The sequence below is a fragment of the Rhinopithecus roxellana genome, chromosome 8 (assembly GCF_007565055.1).
Source record: "Rhinopithecus roxellana isolate Shanxi Qingling chromosome 8, ASM756505v1, whole genome shotgun sequence".
NCBI classification, from domain to species: domain Eukaryota; kingdom Metazoa; phylum Chordata; class Mammalia; order Primates; family Cercopithecidae; genus Rhinopithecus; species Rhinopithecus roxellana.
In genome coordinates this window covers 16,364,142-16,378,093 of record NC_044556.1, presented here as the reverse complement: position 1 = coordinate 16,378,093, position 13,952 = coordinate 16,364,142, and the positions used below count along the sequence as shown (strand labels likewise).

The following is a 13,952-nucleotide window of genomic DNA, read 5'->3' as shown; positions in this document are numbered from 1 at the left end:
ACGAGAGCCAGTTTGGGTTGTAAAGAAAACTTCAGCTGACAAGTCTCTGTCCCCCTTTGCCTGCAGGTTTTCCAGGAACTGGAAGATTATGATGTTTCTGATTCCTTTGGCGTGTCCAGGGAGGATGGTCCTTTTTGGTGGGCTGGGCTGATGGCCCAACGACGCCGGCGCTCCTCCGTCTTCCCGTGGCCTTGGGGCATCACCAAGGACTCTGGGTTTGCCTTCACCGTAAGGAGAGGTGGTCTCAGATCCCTCTGCCCCCTTCTAAGGTCCTCTTGCCTAGAAATAAGAGTCTCGGAGATTCAGAAATGGGTTGGAAACAGAATTGGAAGCTTTTCTTTCTTTCTTTTTTTCGAGATGGGGTCTCACTCTGTGGCCCAGGCTGGAGTGCAGTGGTGCGATCATAGCTCACTGCAGCCTCGAACACCTGTGCTCAAGTGATCCTCCCACCTCAGTCTCCCAAGTAGCTGGAATTACAGGTGCATGCCACCACACCTGGCTAATTTTATTTTACTTTATTTTTTTGTAGAGATGGGGTCTCGCTATGTGGCCCAGGCTAGTGTTGAACTCCTGGCCTTGAGCAATCCTCCTGCCTCAACTTCCCAAAGTGTTAGGATTACAAGCATGAGCCATTGCACCTAGCCTTCCAAACTTTTCTTTTTCATTTCTCCCCAATGAAAGCTCACAAGCAGATCCTTCCAATTTGCAAAGCCGTGGAGAGCAGAATGTTATGCATGTCAATGGTCAGGTTCAAACGGGTAACTTGAACTTGTGATGGGATGTGCTATGATATTGACATGCTTTGCTGCGAGGAAAACCTTCTCATTGGGAGCTGCGGATGCCAGTAACTCTTAGCTCTGCCTCAGCTTTGGTTAACTTGGTTATGTGTCTGGCAACTTTCAAAGCAGAAGGAGGTGGCTGTGTTCCCAGGTGGCAGGGGGTCTGAACTGCATAGGTGGTCCTCCTGCCTCAGCCTCCCCAGTCGCTGGGATTAGAGGCACGAGCCACTGTGCCCAGCTCTGGTTTATCCATCTTAAAAAGGACTAATGCTGGCTGGGCACAGTGACTCATGCCTGTAATCCCAGAGTGCTGGGATTACAGGCATGTGCCACCACATCTGGTCATGATTTTTCTAATTGAGATGAAATTCATGTAACATAAAACTCACCATTTAAAATTCAGTGGCATTTATTATATTCACAGTGCTGTGCAACCACCACTCCTACCTAATTCCAGAACATTTTCATCCCCCAAAAGGAAACCCAGTCCCTGGTAGCAATCACTTCCCATTTCCCCTCCCTCAGCCCCTGGCAGTCACCAGTCAATCTGCTTTCTGTCTCTATGGATTTGCCTGTTCTGGGCGTTTCATCTCAATGGAATCATGCAACATGTAACCTTTTGTGTTTGGGCCATCTGATTTGGTTCCACAGTTCAAACGTGCTGTTCTCTCTTCTTCTCCACCCTGGATGGTCACTGGGTCCCATGTTCTCCCCAGCCTGTGCCACCAAACCCAGAGTAAAAGAATGATGTCCCCATGGTGGCAGGCGCCTGTAGTCCCAGCTACTCGGGAGGCTGAGGCAGGAGAATGGCATGCACCTGGGAGGTAGAGCTTGCAGTGAGCCGAGATCCCGCCACTGCACTCCAGCCTGGGCAACAGAGCGAGACTCTGTCTCAAAAAACAAACAAAACAAAACAAAACCAAAAAAACAAAGAATGATGCCCCCAAAGCTGCCAAAAAGTGATATTGGGACAATGGCCACAATATCCATTGTCCCAAGGGATTCATTCCCTTATGCTTCTGGGGGCTGCCAGCATCCACTTCCCCACCAATGGTTTGGGTGTTGTCTGTTGCCTAGGAAACGGGACTGGTGGTGATGACTGACCGAGTGAGCCTAAACCACCGGCAGGATGGTGGCCTCTACACTGATGAGGCTGTCCCCGCTTTCCAGCCCCACACAGGGAGCCTGGTGGCAGCAGCTCCTTCCAGGAACCCCCCCAGGTAATGGCTTATACATTGAGCAAGGTTTTCTAACCCTGATGCTATTGACTTTTGGGGCTTGTCTTAGTCCTTCCTGGCTGCTATAACGGAAGACCATAGACCGGGTGGCTTATAAACAACTGAAATTTATTTCACATGGTTCTTGGGGCTAGGAAGTCCAAGAACAGGGCACCAGCATATTCGGTGCCTGGTGAGGGCTCACTTCCCACTTCATTAATGGTGCCTTCTGCCTTCTTGCTGTATCCTCATATGGCAGAAGGAGTGAGAGGGCCTTTTTTTTTTGAGATGGATTCTCACTCACTCTGTCTCCCAGACTGGAATGCTGTGGTGTGATCTTGGCTCCCTGCAACCTCCACCTCCCAGGTTCAAGTGGTTCTCCTGCCTCAGCCTCCTGAATAGCTGGGATTACAGGAATGCCACCATGCCTGGCTAATTTTTGTATTTTTAGTAGAGATAGGGTTTCACCATGTTGGCCAGGCTGGTCTTGAACTCTTGGCCTCAAGTGATTTGCCTGCTGCAGCCTCCCAAAGTGCTGGGATTACAGGTGTGAGCCACTGTGCCTGGCCTGGAAGAAAATTTTAACTAAATAACTGGTGTTTTTCTTTTTTTTTCTTTTCTTTTTTCTTTTTTTTTTTGAGATGGAGTCTCACTTTGTTGCCCAGGCTGGAGTGAAGTGGTGTGATCTCGGTTCACTGCAAGCTCTGCCTCCCAGGTTCACGCCATTCTCCTGCCTCAGCCTCCTGAGTAGCTGGGGATACAGGCGCCCACCACCATGCCCGGCTAATTTTTTTGTGTGTGTTTTTAGTAGAGATGGGGTTTCACCGTGTTAGCCAGGATGGTCTTGATCTCCTGACCTTGTGATCTGCCCACCTCAGCCTTCCAAAGTGCTAGGACTACAGGTGTCAGCCACCGCGCCTGGCAATAACAGGTGTTTTTCAAGTGTAGTATTAACGATTGCTATCACTAAATTTTTTTTTTTTTTTTTTTTTTTTTTTTTGAGATGGAGCCTGGCTCTGTTGCTCAGGCTGCAGTGCAGTGGTGTGAGCTCGGTTCACTGCAACCTCCACCTCCCAGATTCAAATGATTCTCCTGCCTCAGCCTCCTTAGTATCTGGGATTACTGGCATGGCACCATGCCCGGCTAATTTTTGTATTTTTAGTAGAGACGGGGTTTCACCATGTTACGCACGCTGGTCTCAAACTCCTGGCCTCAAGTGATTTGCCTGCTGTGGCCTCCCAAAGTGCTGGGATTACAGGCGTGAGCCTCCACACCCGGCCTAGAATCCCTTTTATAAGGGCCCTAATCCCATTCATGAGCACTCCACTTTCATAACCTAATCATCCCCTAGAAGCTTCACCTCAACACCATCACCTTGGAGGTTAAGATTTGAACATACGAATTTTCAGGGAGGTGCAAATATTGAGTCCATTGTAGGGTAGGATCATTCTGTGCACTGTGAGGGGTGTCCTCTGCCCTGCAGGGTGTTGAGCACCATCCCTGACCTCCACCCACTAGATGTCAGTCACACTCTTTCCCAGTTGTAACAGCCAAAAACATCTCCAGACATTGCCCAGTGTTCCCTGGGGGCCATCGGCGTAGCAGGCTAGGACACTGAGTGCTTCATATACCTCCTCCCTACCCAATTCTTGGCCCTGCCCCACTGCACAGGATTAGAGATATGGAAGAGAGAAGAAAATGAATCAGGAGAGCTGACCTGTCTGAGGACAGAGGGATCTGAGCAGGGTGAGAACCTGAGGCTTGATCTCCCAACTCCCAGAGACTCTGTTTAGAGAGTTTTTTATTTTGTTCTTTCTCCTTCCTCCCATCCTTCCCTCCTCATCCTTCTACTCTGTTTCTCCTTCTTCTCCAACTCTACCTTTGTGAGTTAGACACAAAGTAATTACTTCTCAGTCTTTCTCATCTTAAATATAAACACTTGGCTGGGCACAGTGGCTCATGCCTATAACCCCAGCACTTTGGAAGGCCAAGGCAGGCAGACCACTTGAGCCTAGGAGTTTGAGACCAGCCTGGGCACCTGGCAAAACCTTGTCTCTACAAAAAATACAAAAATTGACCATGTGTGGTGGCTCATGCCTGTAGTTCCAGCTACTTGGGAGGCTGAGACTGGAGAATCACTTGAGCCTGGGAAGGTTGAGGCTGCAGTGAGCCGTGATTGTGCCACTGCACTCCAGCCTGAGTGACAGAGTGAGACTCTGTCTCTAATTTAAAAAACAAAAAAATTGGTCAGGCGCGGTGGCTCACGCCTGTAATCCCAGCCCTTTGGGAGGCCAAGGCAAGCGGATCACGAGGTCAGGAAACCGAGACGATCCTGGATAACATGATGAAACCCCATCTCTACTAAAAATACAAAAAATTAGCCGGGCGTCATGGCGGGTGCCTGTTGTCCCAGCTACTCGGGAGGCCGAGGCAGAAGAATGGTGTGAACCCGGGAGGCAGAGCTTGCAGTGAACCGAGATGGCTCCACTGCACTCCAGCCTAGGTGACAGAGTGAGACTCCATCTAAAGAAAAATAAATAAATTAATTAATTAAAAATATAAATTAAATAAATATAAACACTTAAGCTATTAGAGGATTATGAATTTTCCTCTGAGTACTGCTTTGGCTACAGTCACAGTGTGCTATGAAGTATTTCCAGTATTGCTCACTGCCAAATAGGTTCTAACTTGTGGAATGATTCCCTTTTTGAGGTATGACCTGTGACCTGTCCAGGAAACCTCTTGGTCTGGTGGCTAGCCCTGATGAGCCTGTCCATGGAAGTGCTCTCCATCTTTCAAGCCCTCTCTGTATAAAACAGGAACCTTCTTGTGCCCCTCCATCCCCTCCCCAGTAGTTCCTGGATGCTTCAGTCTCCCAGGCTCCTCCTGCTGGGGCCACACATTTAGCAGGCCCACAGGGTTCCTAGTTTCCCAGCTCTTAATCAGGGCATTGGCAGATTAGGCTTCATTCTGTAGTTTGGATATTCATGGAAGCATTTTCAAGATGTGATTGGATGAGGAAGACTGGGATGCAGGCCCCAGGGCCTCTGTCAGCTGGCAACCACCGCAGAGGCCCTGACCCACTCACATGCATGACCCCGAGAGCTTGTCCTGGAGCTGGTACAGAAGCAGCAGCTTTGTAAAACTCAAAACCATGAAGGCAATTGTAAATTTCAATGGAGAAGGGCATAAGAAATGCCTTCAACATCAAGTGCTCATGCCTTTTTGTAACTGGAACAAACACATCCTTATTCTGAGAGCAATATGTATATATATTTTGTGTGTGTGTGTGTGTGTGTGTGAGATGGAGTCTCACTCTGTTGCCCAGGCTGGAGTGCAGTGGCGTGATCTTGGCTTACCACAAGCTCTGCCTCCCAGGTTCACTCCATTCTCCTGCCTCGGCGTCCCAAGTAGCTGGGACTACAGGCACCCACCACCATGCCCAACTAATTTTTGTTGTATTGTTTAGCAGAGATGGAGTTTCACCATGTTAGCCAGGATGGTCTCCATCTCCTGACCTCGTGATCCACCTGCCTCGGCCTCCCAAAGTGCTGGGATTACAGGTGTGAGCCATTGCACCCAGCCATATATTTTTATTATATATGTATTTTTTAAAATTATAGTTTAAGTTCTAGGGTACATGTGCACAATGTGCAGGTTTGATACATAGGTATACATGTGCCATGTTGGTTTTCTGCACCCATCAACTCATCATTTACATTAGGTATTACTCCTAATGCTATCCCTCCCCCAGCCCTCTACTCCCGGACAGGCCCCGGTGTGTGATGTTGCCCGCCCTGTGTCCAAGTGTTCTCATTGTTCAGTTCACACCTATGAGTGAGAATATGCAGTATTTAGTTTTCTGTCTTTGTGATAGTTTGCTGAGAATGATGGTTTCCAACTTCATCCATGTCCCTGCAAAGGACATAAACTCATCCTTTCTTATGGCTGCGTAGTATTCCTTGGTGTATATGTGCCACATTTTCTTAATCCAGTCTATCATCGGTGGACATTTGGGTTGGTTCCAAGTCTTTGCTATTGTGAATCATGCCACAATAAACATATGTGTGTGTGTGTCTTTATAGTAGCATAATTTATAATCCTTTGGGTATATATCCAGTAGTGGGATTGCTGGGTCATATGGTACTTCTAGTTCTAGATCCTTGAGGGATCACCACACTGTCTTCCACAATGGTTGAACTAATTTACACTTCCACCAACAGTGTAAAAACATTCCTGTTTCTCCACATCCTCTCCAGCATCTGTTGTTTCCTGACTTTTTAATGATCACCATTCTAATTGATGTGAGATGGTATCTCATTGTGGTTTTGATTTGCATTTCTCTGATGGCCAGTGATGATGAGCATTTTTTCCATGTTTCTGTTGGCTGCATAAATGTCTTCTTTTGAGAAGTGTCTGTTCATATCCTTTGCCCACTTTTTGATGGGGTTGTTTTTTTCTTGTATATTTGTTTGAGTTCTTTGTAGATTCTGGATATTAGCCCTTTGTCAGATGGGTAGATTGCAAAGATATTCTCCCATTCTGTAGGTTGCCTGTTCATTCTGATGGTAGTTTCTTTTGCCGTGCAGAAGCTCTTTAGTTTAATTAGATCCCATTTGTCTATTTTGGCTTTTATTGCCATTGCTTTTGGTGTTTTAGTCATGAAGTCCTTACCCATGCCTATGTCCTGAATGGTATTGCCTAGGTTTTCTTCTAGGTTTTTATGGTTTTAGGTCTAACATTTAAGTCTTTAATCCATCTTGAATTAATTTTTGTATAAGGTGTAAGGAAGGGATCCAGTTTCAGCTTTCTCCATATGGCTACCCAGTTTTCCCAGCACCATTTATTAAATAGGGAATCCTTGCCCCATTTCTTGTTTTTGTCAAGTTTGTCAAAGATCAGATGGTTGTAGATATGGGGTGTTGCTTCTGAGGCCTCTGTTCTGTTCCATTGGTCTATATATCTGTTTTGGTACCAGTACTGTGCTGTTTTGGTTACTGTAGCCTTGTAGTATAGTTTGAAATCAGGTAGTGTGATGCCTCCCACTGTGTTTTTTTTGCTTCGGATTGTCTTGGCAATGCTGGCTCTTTTTTGGTTCCATATGACCTTTAAAGTAGTTTTTTCCAATTCTATGAAGAAAGTCATTAGTAGCTTGATGGGGATGGCATTGAATCTATAAATTACCTTGGAAAGTATGGTCATTTTAATTATATTGATTCTTCCTATCCATGAGCATGGAATATTCTTTCATTTGTTTGTGTCCTGTTTTATTTCATTGAACAGTGGTTTGTAGTTCTCCTTCAAGAGGTCCTTCACATCCCTTGTAAGTTGGATTCCTAGGTATTTTATTCTCTTTGTGGCAATTGTGAATGGGAGTTCACTCATGATTTGGCTCCCTGTTTGTCTGTTAATTGGTGTATAGAAATGCTTGTGATTTTTGCACATTAAGTTTGTATCCTGAGACTTTGCTGAAGTTGCTTATCAGCTTAAGGAGGTTTTAAGCTGAGATGACGGGGTTTTCTAAATATAGAATCATGTCATCTGCAAACAGGGACAGTTTGACTTCCTTTTTTCCTAACTGAATACCCTTTATTTCTTTCTCTTGCCTGACTGGCCTGGCCAAAACTTCCAACACTATGTTGAACAGGAGTGGTCAGACAGGGCATCCTTGTCTTGTGCCAGTTTTCAAAGGGAATGCTTCCAGTTTTCGCCCATTCAGTATGATATTGGCTGTGGGTTTGTCATAAATAGCCCTTATTATTTTGAGATATGTTCCATCAATACCTAGTTTATTGAGAGTTTTTAACATGAAGGGCTGTTGAATTTTGTCGAAGACCTTTTCTGCACCTATTGAGATAATCATGTGGTTTTTGTCAATCATTCTGTTTATGTGATGGATTTCGTTTATTGATTTGTGTACATTGAACCAGCCTTGCATCCCAGAGATGAAGCCAACTTGATTGTGATGGATAAGCTTTTTGATGTGCTGCTGGATTTGGTTTGCCAGTATGTTATTAAGGATTTTTGCATCAATGTTCGTCAAGGATATTGGTCTAAAATTCTCTTTTTCTGTTGTGTCTCTGCCAGGCTTTGGTATCAGGATGATGCTGCCCTCATAAATGAGTTAGGGAGGATTCCCTCTTTTTCTATCAATTGGAACAGTTTCAGAAGGAATGGTACCAGCTCCTCTTTGTACTTCTGGTGGAATTCGGCTGTGAATCCATCTGGTCCTGGACTTTTTTTGGTTGGTAGGCTATTAATTATTGCCTCAACTTCAGAACCTGTGATTGGTCTATTCAGAGATTCAACTTCTTCCTGGTTTAGTCTTGGGAGGGTGTATGTGTCCAGAAATTTATCCATTTCGTCTAGATTGTCTAGTTTATTCACGTAGAGGTGTTTATAGTATTCTCTGATGGTAGTTTGTATTTCTGTGGGATCAGTGGTGATATCCCCTTTATCATTTTTTATTGCGTTTATTTGATTCTTCTCTCTTTTCTTATTAGTCTTGCTAGCGGTCTATCAATTTTGTTGATCTTTTCAAAAAACCAGCTCCTGGATTCATTGATTTTTTGAAGGGTTTTGTGTCTCTATCTCTTTCAGTTCTGCTCTGATCTTAGTTATTTCTTGCCTTCTGCTAGCTTTTGAATTTGTTTGCTCTTGCTTCTTTTTTAATTGTGATTTTTTTTAATTGTGATGTTAGGGTGTCGATTTTAGATCTTTCCTGCTTTCTCTTATGGGCATTTAGTGCTATAAATTTCCCTCTACACACTGCTTTAAATGTGTCCCAGAGATTCTGGTATGTTGTGTCTTTGTTCTCATTGGTTTCAAAAAATATCTTTATTTCTGCCTTCATTCTGTTATCTTCCCAGTAGTCATTCAGGAGCAGGTTGTTCAGTTTCCATGTAGTTGTGCGGTTTTGAGTGAGTTTCTTAATCCTGAGTTCTAATTTGATTGCACTGTGGTCTGAGAGAGTTTGTTGTGATTTCTGTTCTTTCACATTTGCTGAGGAGAGCTTTACTTCCAATTACGTGGCCAGTTTTAGAATAAGTGCAATGTGGTGCTGAGAAGAATGTATATTCTGTTGATTTGAGTTGGAGAGTTCTGTAGATGTCTATTAGGTCTGCTTTTTGCAGAGCTGAGTTCAATTCCTGGATATCCTTGTTAACCTTCTGTCCCTTTGATCTGTCTAATATTGACAGTGTGGTGTTACAGTCTCCCATTATTATTGTGTGGGAGTCTAAGTCTCTTCATAGGTCTCTAAGGACTTGCTTTATGAATATGAGTGCTCCTGTATTGGGTGCATATATATTTAGGATAGTTAGCTCTTCTTGTTGAATTGATCCCTTTACCATTATGTAATGGCCTTCTTTGTCTCTTTTGATCTTTGTTGGTTTAAAGTCTGTTTTATCAGAGAGTAGGATTACAACCCCTGCCTTTTTTTTGCTTTCCATTTGCTTGGTAGATCTTCCTCCATCCCTTTATTTTGAGTCTATGTGTGTCTCTGCATGTGAGATGGGTCTCCTGAATACAGCACGCTGATAGGTCTTGACTCTTTATCCAATTTGCCAGTCTGTGTCTTTTAATTGGAGCATTTAGCCCATTTACATTTAAGGTTAATATTGTTATATGTGAATTTGATCCTGCCATTATGATGTTAGCTGGTTATTTTGCCCATTAATTGATGCAGTTTCTTCCTAGCATCGATGGTCTTTACAATCCGGCATGTTTTTGCAGTGACTGGTACTTCTTGTTTCTTTCCATGTTTAGTCCTTCCTTCAGGAGCTCTTGAAAGGCAGGCCTGGTGGTGACAAAATATCTCAGCATTTGCTTGTCTGTAAAGGATTTTATTTCTCCTTCACTGATGAAGCTTAATTTGGCTAGATATGAAATTCTGGGTTGAGAATTCTTTTCTTTAAGAATGTTGAATATTGGCCCCTACTCTCTTCTGGCTTGTAAGGTTTCTGCCAAGAGATCTGCTGTTAGTCTGATGGGCTTCCCTTTGTGGTTAACCTGACCTTTCTCTCTGGCTGCTCTTAACATTTTTTCCTTTATTTCAACCTTGGTGAATCTGACAATTACGTGTCTTGGGGTTGCTCTTCTCGAGGAATGTCTTTGTGGTGTTCTCTGTATTTCCTGAATTGAATGTTGGCCTGCTTTGCTAGGTTGGGGAAGTTCTCCTGCATAATATCCTGAAGAGTGTTTTCCAACTTGGTTCCATTCTCCCCATCACTTTCAGGTACACCTATCAAATGTAGATTTGGTCTTTTCACATAGTCCCATATTTCTTAGAGGCTTTGTTCATTTCTTTTTACTCTTTTCTCTAACCTTGTCTTTTTTCTTTATTTCATTAATTTGATCTTCAATCACTGATACCCTTTCTTCCACTTGATCGAATCGGCTATTGAAGCTTGTGCCTGCATCACAAAGTTCTCGTGCCATGGTTTTCAGCTTCATCAGGTCATTTAAGGTCTTCTCTACACTGTTTATTCTAGTTAGCCATTCGTCTAACATTTTTTCAAGGTTTTTAAGCTTCTTTGCAATGGGTTTGAACATGCTCTTTAGCTCAGAGAAGTTTGTTATTACCAACCTTCTGAAGCCTACTTCTGTCAATTCGTCAAAGTCATTCTCCATCCAGCTTTGTTGCATTGCTGGCAAGAAGCTGCGATCCTTTGGAGGAGAAGAGGCACTCAGGTTTTCAGAATTATCAGCTTTTCTGCTCTGGTTTCTCCCCATCTTTGTGGTTTTATCTACTTTTGGTCTTTGATGTTGGTGACCTACAGATGGGGTTTTGGTGTAGATGTCATTATTGATGCTATTCCTTTCTGTTTGTTAGTTTTCCTTCTAACAGTCAGGTCCCTCAGCTGCAGGTCTGTTGGAGTTTGCTGGAGGTCCACTCCACCAAACTGCATATCACAGTGGAGGCTGCAGAACAGCAAATATTGTTAACTGATCCTTCCTCTGGAAGCTTCATCCCAGAGGGGCACCTCCCTGTATGAGGTGTCTGTCAGCCCCTACTGGGAGGTGTCTCCCAGTTAGGCTACATGAGGGTCAGGGACCCACTTGAGGAGGCAGTCTGTCCGTTCTCAGAGCTCAAACGATATACATGCAGCCAACAAGCATATGAAAAAGCACTCAATGTCACTGAACACTAGAGAAATGCAAATCAGGCCAGACATGGTGGCCCACACCTGTAATCCCAGCACTTTGGGAGGCCAAGGTAGGTGGATCACCTGATGTTGGGAGTTTGAGACCAGCCTGGTCAACATGATGAAACCCCATTTCTATTAGAACTACAAAAATTAGCCAGGTGTGGAGGTACACCTGCAATTCCAGGTGTAATTCAGGAGGCTGAGGCATGAAAATCACTCGAACCTGGGAGGCAGAGGTTGCAGTGAGCAGAGATTGCATCACTACACTCCAACCTGGGCAACAGAGTGAGACTCTGTCTCAAAAAAAAGGGAAATGCAAATCAAAACCACAATGAGATGCTATCTCATGCCAGTCAGAATGGCCATTATTAAAAAGTCAACAAATAAGCTGGGTGTGGTGGCTCATGCCTGCAATCCAGAATTTTGTGAGACCAAGGCGGGTGGATCACCTGAGGTCAGAAGTTCAAGACCAGCCTGACCAACGTGGTGAAACCCCATCTCTACTAAAAATACAAAATTAGCTGGTTGTAGTGGCAGGTGCCTCTAATCCTAGCTACTTGGGAGGCTGAGGCTGGAGAATCATTTGAACCTGGGAGGCAGAGGTTGCAGTGAGCTGAGATTGTGCCATTGCACTCCAGCCTGGGTGACAAGAAGGAAACTCCATCTCAAAAAAAAGTAAAAAAATAACAGAAGTTGGTGAGGTTGTGGAGAAAAGGGGATGCTTATGCACAGTTGGTGGGAGTGTAAATTAGTTCAACCATTGTGGAAAGCAGTGTGGCAGTTCCTCAAATAGCTAAAAACAGAACTCCCATTTGACATAGCAATCCCATTACTGGGTATATACTCAAAGGAATATAAATCATTCTGCCATAAAGACATATGCACACAAATGTTCATTGCAGCACTATTTACAATAGCAAAGACATGGAATCAACCTAAATGCTCATCAATGACAGATTGGATAAACAAAATGTGGTACATAAATACCATGGAATACTATGCAGCCATAAAAAAGAACAAGATCATGTCTTTTGTGGAAACATGGATGGAGCTGGAGGCCATTATCCTTAGCAAACTAATGCAGGAACAGAAAACCAAATGCTGCACGTTCTCACTTATAAGTGGGAGCTAAATGATGAGAAAACATGGACACAAAGAGGGGAAAAGATAGGTTTACTTGAGGGTGGGGGATGGGAAGACAAAGAGGATCAGAAATAATAACTATTGGGCACTAGGCTTAGTACCTGGGTGATGAAATAATCTGTACAACAAACCCCCATGACACACGTTTACCTATATAATGGACCTGCACATGTACTTCTGAACCTAAAATAAAGTTTTTAAAAAACAAGTTTTGTCCTAATCAAGTAGACTGTTAACCCTGCCAGGTAAGAGAATTAACATGTTATATCCCAATGAAGTACCATGTTAACCCTTCCAGGAAAAAGAAATTAATGCATTGTATCTGATCAAATAGAATGCGAAGCTGCTAGGTTTGTAAAAGATTTGTTACGTTCATGAAACCTTAATCATTTCTTTTTTTCTTTTCGTAGAACAGAGAAGAGAAAAAGGACTTTCTTCCCTGAAACATGGATTTGGTATTGTCTCAACATCAGGTACAGTAAGATTTCTTTTCTGTGCTGACTTTGCCGGTTGACTGAAAGGCACTCAGGCGGGCCCAGAGAGCCCCTGGTGGGACGGGCAGGCCTGATACCAACATCTGAGTAAGACACTGTGCATCTTTTTCTAACACATAAAACTTCAAGCCATGAAGCCAGCCTTGAGTCCCGCTGCACATTTGGACGTTTGCCTGTGAAATATGAAATGCAAGGTCTTTGTGCCTCTCGCAGCTCCCTCTTGGGGTAACTCTATCTGCTCTGTTTGTATAACGAGCTCATTAAAATGATTACAGTTCCCTGGAACATGAACTTGACTCCACCTACCCCCACTCCTTGCTCCTCGGGGGACTACAGCTCTTGCTCAAAACACAGGATGCCTTTCTCAACACATTTCCTTTTTGCATTTTTTCCCCCTGTTTAGTTCTCTTTGAAGCAGGATTGCAGGCACCCCTTTTCTGCTGGATGCAATTGACTTTTTTTTTCTTTCAATGCTCAGCGTTAGAGCACCAATGACACTAGTAAAAAGTGGCAGTGGTGTGCCCTGGCAAACCAGTTTGGCATGAAAACTGACTCTTGGTCCAGCCCGGGCCAACAGGTGGGCTAACTGCTGGAGCCGTGCCCTTCTTCCAGGCACAAGGTGCTGTGGCAAGGGCTTGATAGAGCCAGGCACGCAGCTGGGAGCCCCTCAGGCTGCTTTGGGGGATGTGTATGTCCTCATCCTGGGAAGGTCTGACTGCTGATCAGAACACATTCAGGTCACTGTGTTTTGCTCTGGGGGCCCAGCTGTAAGACAGCCTATCTGTCCATCGTCATTCAAATGTATGTACTTTCTGGATATCTGGTGAGCTTTTCTTATTGTTAAAAAAATTTTCAATTTATTTTTATTAGGGCTGGGCGTGGTGGCTCACGCCTGTAATCCCAGCACTTTGGGAGGCCGAGGTGGGCAGATCTCGAGGTCAGGAGATCTAGACCATCCTGACCAACATGGTGAAACCCTGTCTCTACCAAAAATACAACAAATTACCCAGGCGTGGTCGCGGGCACCTGTAGTCCCAGCTACTCGGGAGGCTGAGGCAGGAGAATGGTGTGAACCCGGGAGGCAGAGCTTGCAGTGAGCCGAGATTGTGCCACTGCACTCCAGCCTGGGTGACAGAGCGAGACTCCGTCTCAAAAAAAAATTTTTTTTTC

The 13,952-nt window shown here is 44.4% G+C and overlaps 1 protein-coding gene across 5 annotated transcripts in view; it reads left to right on the top strand.

Annotated features, from left to right (window-relative positions):
* Positions 1-13,952, top strand: part of CPAMD8 (C3 and PZP like alpha-2-macroglobulin domain containing 8) — a 122,361-nt gene that overhangs the window by 54,508 nt on the left and 53,901 nt on the right. For all 5 annotated transcript variants that reach the window (XR_004058973.1, XR_004058972.1, XM_030936991.1 and 2 more), the window contains exons 17-19: positions 67-228; positions 1,857-1,999; positions 12,699-12,761. Coding sequence is in view for 3 of the 5 variants with exons in the window: in XM_030936991.1 (XP_030792851.1) it covers positions 67-228; positions 1,857-1,999; positions 12,699-12,761 (368 nt within the window). In the remaining 2 variants the exon portion in view is untranslated. The remainder of the gene's footprint in view (positions 1-66; positions 229-1,856; positions 2,000-12,698; positions 12,762-13,952) is intronic.